Below are 7504 nucleotides of genomic sequence, written 5' to 3' on the forward strand. Positions count from 1 at the left end.
CTTAATCTTATGGATTTTAATTACACTTTGAGTTGTTCCTGCTACGAGAGTTGTTTTTATTTTCTCTGCATTCTTTGTAATTCTCGGCGTTGCCTCATTTAGGTCTGTAGCATGCGCAATATCACATGGTCTTTCATTTCGCTCAAAGCATTTCACAATTTCATATTTTTTCTCTATCGACAGAGACGGACTGGCCATAAGCCTTACTGGGGTAATCCCGGTGAGGCAGAGGCCTGTGTGATTTTGGCCATAAACCATAGTATGAGTCCACTATAAATTTTCCCAGGTAAGAATTTTTGACCCAGTCCCCCCTCTGTTTATTGATATTGTTTTTCTTTTTCTCTCTGAATCTGCAGTGTCTTCACCAGGATGCTTCCTTTTCACACCTTTTAAGTATTTTACTCATTTTTAGGGAATAAAGCACAATTACAAAACGAGGGGGCACGCTTGATGCACATAAAGCTGTGTGTGTGTGTGTGTGTAGCAACTGAATAAATAACACAGTAAAGCCAGAGATACACTATTAATACCTCACGTTTTACTAAAGCACATTTCTAGGGGTTACTACCATAAAACAATAAAAACAATTTCCAGTTGCGTTTCTACTTGTGGAATCTGTTATAAACTGGTAGTAAACTCGATCTAATTGCATTTGCGATTATACCGATAGCTAGAATTGTGTTGGTTTTTACGTTATTATGGTGAAATGTGTTCCCCCTTCACTGATATAAAACACAAATACATTTTCAGAATCTTCTCTTCATTCCTATCGTGTTGCGTTCAGTTGGGGTGATTCCGCGTTCGACTGCCATTTCTTGTAAACACAAAGGCGAATCGTGCATAAGCGAATTCGGTTCGTGTTATATAAGATATCGTTCCCCTATTTATAAATCGTGTATGATCGAATTCGTGTAGTATTATACGAGGACTGACTGTACTCAACATTAGCTGTCTCAGACGGCCGGATTTAGGCATAAAACAAGCCATGGCTCAGAGTGGAGATGGAACACTTCCTTGTTTCCTTTTGTGAATATATAAATGCATAATTTTGGGGCCTCTTCACATTCTTTAGTTTAGGGTCTTGTGGTATCTAAATCCGGCACAGGAGACTAACACCATAAAAAAAAAAAAAAAAAAAAATACACACATATATATATATATATATATACATAAAAAGCGGCATGCACCGAGGATGACTGGCACAATTTGCGCTGTAAAAATAAAAAATTGCCAATACTACCAAAAAATACTGTAGTCCATTTCAGATGAAAAATAAATGTAATTAAGTAAATGAACTCTAATCTATATTAAAATTAAATACCTCCTGCAATTATCAAAGCAAAACCCCCGAGAAGACACTACACCAGGATCAACAGACTCCATTCTACTGACTTTCAGAAAATCTTAATATTTCCCTTTCAAAGCGCTATGTGGCGCTTCAAATGAATATCTCAAATACAGAATCAAAGTGGGGGATTCATATTGAGCAGTGATAACCCTGATCAACATGCATTTTATCACACAAAATGAAAACTGGTGATTTTTATAGAGGTCTTCAGGCTGAACAGTGGGCTAATTGCTTTTTAGCATGTTGATGTTTTCTCTCTCTTTTTTTTTATGTAAAGGAAAGACACTCTACAACGCGTAAATTATTTAATTAGTTTATTGGAACGAGAGGACAATTATTTAAATAGACGCAAACAGTCCCAACAACCAAGTAAATTTGCAAGATTTCGGATTTCTGGATGAAATCCATCTTAGGAATCTGGATTTTTGATTTTATATTATATACAAAGAGAAGCTAACTATACAGGGTGTCTCAAATATACACGGCATAACTTCAGGAATGAGTTTCTCATATGTAGACAATAAAAATATTTTATATCAACGTAGTTCCGGAAATGCTTCGTTCCCGAGTTATTAACCGGAATGTCTTATCTCCCGCAGGTGATAAGCACACTTCATGCACGATGGCGCTCCCGCACATTTCAGCCACCTAGCCGGCAATTACCTGAATCGAAGGTTCCTGGTCGATGGATAGGGTAGAGGTGGACAAACTGCCTGGCCTCCACGCTCACTGATTTAAACCCAGTAGATTTCTTCTTGAGGGGCCATTTAAAGTCATTGGTTACTCCGGTAACTGATGTGGAAACTCTCGACAGTCGAATTATGGCAGGTTGTGAGACAATACGAGTCCATGAGACGTCGATGTGAGACCTGTATTCAGGCAGAAGGTGGACATTTTGAACAATTACCATAAGGTGATGTGAACAGTTAAGTGTCATAGATAGACCTTGAAAACTCGGAAAGCAAGCATTTCCGGAACTATGTTTTTATAAAATATTTTTATTGTCTCCATATGAGGAACTCATTCCTGAAGTTATGTCATGCATTTTTGAGACACCCTGTATACAAAGAGATTGAAAGATATATAAACCCTTAAGAGTTTTTTACAATGAGAAACCAAGTTAATTAAACTCTTAAAATTTTTTTTTTTTTTTTTTTTTTGGATCTCTCTGTATATAGATAACACCATTTTGTATAAATTGCAGAACCAAAACTCAGGTCCGAAGAAGGATTAAAACACAGAAATCCGAAACGTAGCCAATTTATTTCGTTGTTGGGAATTTACATGTATTGTCATAATTGTCCTCTCGTTCCAATAAACTAAAAGGACAGAATTCAGGTGACACTTGATTCGTGGGCAATGCGACGCTGTAACCCCTCTCGCTAGTGGAAGAATCCACCGCTTGGCAGATATATATAGGTATACTGCATCCCTAGATTCATGTAGACGGTAATTCGATGTCAGTATCAAGAGTGTATCGAACGGTTCCCGTTTGACAGTATCAAGAGTGTATCGAACGGTTCCCGTTTGACAGTATCAAGAGTGTATCGGGAATACGCCATTTCCAGAATAACATCTCATCGTGGACAGCGCTGTGGGCGGAGAAAGGTGCTAGATGAACGACGTCGACGTCAGTCTCGCATTGTTTCAGCTAATCGAAGAGCAGCGGTGGCATAAATCACCACCGATTTCAAAGAAGGAGAAGCCAAAAGTCTCCACCAAGACCATCAGCCGATCATTACCCACAATAAGTTATGGGAGCCGCCGACCTACCAGAGTCCAATTGCTAACACCATAACTCAGGACTCTATGCCTCAACTGGGAGAAAGAACATCACCACTGGACCTCGGATGATGGGAGACGGGTAATTTTCGTATATAGTTCGTATTTCCTAATTTTCGTATATAGTTCGTATTTCGTAATTTTCGTATATAGTTCGTATTTCGTAATTTTCGTACGTGGGTCCCGTTTCCAGTTATTTCGAGTGGACGAGAGGGTGCGAATCTGTCGGAAACCGTACGAAACTATACACTCGTCATATTACAACAAGAACTGTTCAGGCAGATGTAAGGGCGGTAATCTGGGTCGTGTTCAACTGGCACACGTTGGGACCTCTGGTATCTCTAGACGCATTTCTGAACAGTCTAGGTTATGTGTCCATCATTGTAGACCATCTGCATATCTTCATGGTTATTGTGCACCCACAGGGCAATGGACTCTTCCAGCAGGACAATGCGCTTCCCCACAAAGCCGCGGTTACTAGAAAATGGTTCGAAGAGCATTCCGCAGATTTTACCACCATGGAATGGCCTCCCCGTTCATTCATGAACCCTGTGGAGCATCTTTGAGGTACTGTGGAAAGGTTCATTCAAGCTTTGGATCCTCCACTTTAGTCCATAATGCAAATGAATTATGGACAGTGGTGCAGCAAGCATGGATGGAAATACCTGTGGAATGCTTTGGTGAACTAGTGGACCCAATTCCTCGATATGTGACTGCCCTTACCCAGGTGAAAGGTGGGCCTACCCGTTACTAGGTACGTATCCAATGATTTCTGCCCACTCAGTATAATTAAATACGTCACATGGTAAAGTGTCTCTCCCAAACCTGAAAAAAAAACAGAAAAAAGAAAACACCAACATGCTACATGCCTTCAATCGTAATTTTCATCCACAGACTAAAACAACTCCCATAGACGACCATGTACAAAAATGATCTCAACATCGCCAGTGGTTACCGAAAAGAGGCAAAATGTTATAGGAAATCTCTAAGTAATGGAGCAATTGCTGCGCGATACAGAAATTGAAGCAGCGCGGTTTGGGGTAGTTATCCCGTGAATGCATCAGCAGTGCGCTACAGACAACTGCAGTGAACTACACGTATTTAGTCAACTTCGGTTTAATTTAATTTAATTTTCTTAAACTAACTGCACAGAATTGTTAGATCACCAAAGATTGCATAAGGAGAAGCCCGCAATTCACTGTGCAGCCACTGCAGCGCGATTTGCGGTGCTATATGTACGAAGGGTAATCATTTAATTCCTTCACTGGTACAAGATTTACATGTTTACCGTGGAAACTTTCCATAACAGCCGCTGGATGAGGTATCCCTAATCGCTACTGAGCAGACTCTGTGTGCATACCAGTACTTGTAGAGTTAGTGTTGCGTGAAGAGAGTTTTTTAGCCACGTGTCACTGATGATCATTTTGAAGAAAACATTATGTCGCACATAGAGACTGAATAGCGATATGTGATTAGTTATTGTGTCAGACAGGGCTTAAATATATCGGAAACAGTTAAAGAGATGAATGCAGCGAACGGTAATAAGTGAGTTGGTAGGACGGCCATATTCCAGTGTGACGTGGTTTCGCCGTAAAGACAATGCCAGTCCCCATTCGCTAATACTTTGCAGGTAGTAATCACTGCCATAAGCACTGAGGTGTGATTTTTTTTTTACAGTGTCTATATCTGAAGAAATCACTGAAAGGCACGCGCTTCTCATCCGGCCCAACGATGCTCGCAGATCGACAATGGCAGTATTTTGCAGTCCCTCGAAAAATGGCTTGCAAGAAGCATTTAATGAGTCGGTACGAGGGTAGAAAGTGTCTGCAAAGGGTGTAACGTTCAAGGGAAAGAGAAGGGGAAAGCCACAGAAGATTTAGATGATGAAAATTAAACCAGATCTTCCACCAGTCCGCGAATTAATTGATCATCCCTCTTGTGAGCTACAGACTACTGCAGTGCAGTTTAGCATTAGCATTAGTAGAGGCATATGATGCAAGAACGCAAGCTTATGCAGCATCAGCCAAAAAAAAAAAAAAAAAAACCCACTCCAATTTCACCCCTCCGTTCGTTCGAAATGCCTGTCCAGCTGAGCCTTAAATTTATTTAGGCTATCAACTTCCACAACAAGGGATGGAAGTCCGTTACACCAACCAACTAATCGGCTAAAGGCAAATTTCCGCACTTCTATCCTACATCTGTCTTTCCTCAATTTGAATTTATCTCCTCTCATATGATTATTCTGAGCAAGAGTAAGAATCCCATCAGCATTGAGCAAGCACAAACCATTCAACGCTTTATACACCTCTGATCAGATCAACTCGCCAGTGCCCACTCTCCAGACACTGTAATTTGCAAGCCTTTCTTCGTAAGAGCAACCCTTTGTTCCATTCACTAATCTTGTTGCCATTCTCTGGACTCGTTCCAGCAGCTCTACATCGTTTTTGAAATGAGACCTCCAGACCTGTATACAGTACTAAAGGTGGGACATGGCCATTGCCTTATGCAAGGGAATAATCCCCTCCATATCCCTGCTAGAAAATTCCTGTATATCATTGACAATACACCAGGAGCTACTCTTGCACCCGTCTGTACTGCTCAGAAAATTCATATCTGCCTGCACAATTACTCTCATGTCCTTTTCATTCTCTACCACTGTCAGTGTAGTACCATAGAGTTGATACGTTGCTCTGGGTTTTCTGTTTCCCATATATAGTATTTTACATTTGTCAAGGTTAAACTTCATTTGCCACCTCTCCGCCCATCTGCTTAAAACTTTCCCAATCCTGTTGCAGCAGCTTACTGTCCGTAGTGTCTTTAAGAACCCTGCCAACCTTTGTATCGTCTGCAAACTTGGACATTAAGTTTGCATTTTCATTAAGCTTGATATACCGTCATCAATATCATTTATAAATACAGAAAACAACAATGGACCCAACACTGTACCCTGAGGGACCAAACTAATAACATTAGTTCACGATGAGCAATGTCCATTGATTACCACTCTCTGCCTTCTCCCCCTCAACCATCCCTTTATGCAGAGCAGCAGTTTAACTCCAATGCCACACTGCTCCAATTTGTGCAGCAGTCTTCCATGTGCAATAGTATCAAAAGCTTTTCTAAGGTCCAAATATATAATATCAAAGTTATTCCCTGCATCCAGTTCTTTGTGACTGCATCATAGTATCCAATCAAATTGATCAGGCAAGACTTTCCCTTAACAAAATCGTGCTGTGTCCGAGCTATAACTGAAGTCTTGTCTAGCTGATACTGCAATGCTTTTTTTAAACAGTGCCTCCATTAATTGTTCTGGAACAGAAGTTAAATTCACAGGTCTATAATTACTTGTGTCAGCCTTTGATCCTCCTTTGTGAATTGGGGTCACATTTGCACATCTCCAGTCTATGGGTACCTCCCCTGAATCCAAAGAAGCTCTAATAATTATGGTTGAGGGTTTGCTTACTTCCTTTGCTGCCTCTTTTAATATAACTGAATAGATCCCATCCCCCCCAGGTTCCTTTTTTATGTTTATCTTCAATAATTTCTCCTCCACTTTACTCTCAGTTATTACAAAATTATCCAGCTCACTGCTAGAGTTTAATTCACTTCTGGCATTCCCCTCCCTGAAAAACTCCTCCGGTGTGAATGTAGAGGCAAAATTCTCATTTAGTTTGTTACCCACTGGGGCAGGATCATCAACAGTTGAACCATCAATATCCAGTGAACCAATCTGATTAATCCCTTTCCTTCTAGAGTTTACATAGGTAAAGAACTCTTTGCTGTTTTTCTTTGCATCCTCTGCCAGAGATTTCTCACAATCTGCCTTTGCATACCTAATCTCCTTTGTGACTTGGTTACAGACCAGCTTATATCTGTCATAGGCTTCCATGTCACCCCTTAATTTATATGTATCCCCTGCATTTTTCTTCTCTGCCATATGTCTCATTAGTTCATCTGACATCCATGTAGGCCTAAATTTTTAACAATACTCCTTAGTTGGTATGTAAAACCTAGTAGCTTCCAAGATAAATTCTTTGTATGCTTCCCACTTTGGATTAGCTGTTGGTAACTTCATCAGTTGGTCCCACTGTATAGAATTCAAATACTGTCTCAGACCATCGTAGTCGCCTTTACGAAAGCAATAACCCTTCCCTTTACCCCTGATGGTAGTTACCCTTTTGAGTAAATCCCACTTCAGCACACTGTGATCACTGCCACCTAGTTGTTCCTTTATCTGCAAATTCTTAATGCATGAAGAATCACAACTGATAATCAGATTAAGAGTATTACTCCCTCTAGTTGCCTCCCGAATATGCTAGTGTAGAAAACAATCATCGAATAAATCCACAAAAGCCTTGCTATTGTTTGAGTGAC

The 7504-nt window shown here is 40.4% G+C and overlaps 1 protein-coding gene across 1 annotated transcript in view; it reads right to left on the reverse strand.

Moving 5' to 3' along the window:
- Prosbeta2 (Proteasome beta2 subunit) overlaps positions 1-1412 on the reverse strand; it is a 99184-nt gene extending 97772 nt beyond the window's left edge. Inside the window, exon 1 of the mRNA XM_090371870.1 lies at positions 1322-1412. Coding sequence (XP_090227996.1) covers positions 1322-1383 — 62 coding nt within the window. The 5' untranslated portion in view covers positions 1384-1412. The remainder of the gene's footprint in view (positions 1-1321) is intronic.
- Positions 1413-7504: the final 6092 nt, after the last annotated feature.

Source organism: Mastigoproctus giganteus, chromosome 4, assembly GCF_048544385.1.
Source record: "Mastigoproctus giganteus isolate SK-2022 chromosome 4, ASM4854438v1, whole genome shotgun sequence".
Classification (NCBI taxonomy): Eukaryota; Metazoa; Arthropoda; class Arachnida; order Uropygi; family Thelyphonidae; genus Mastigoproctus; species Mastigoproctus giganteus.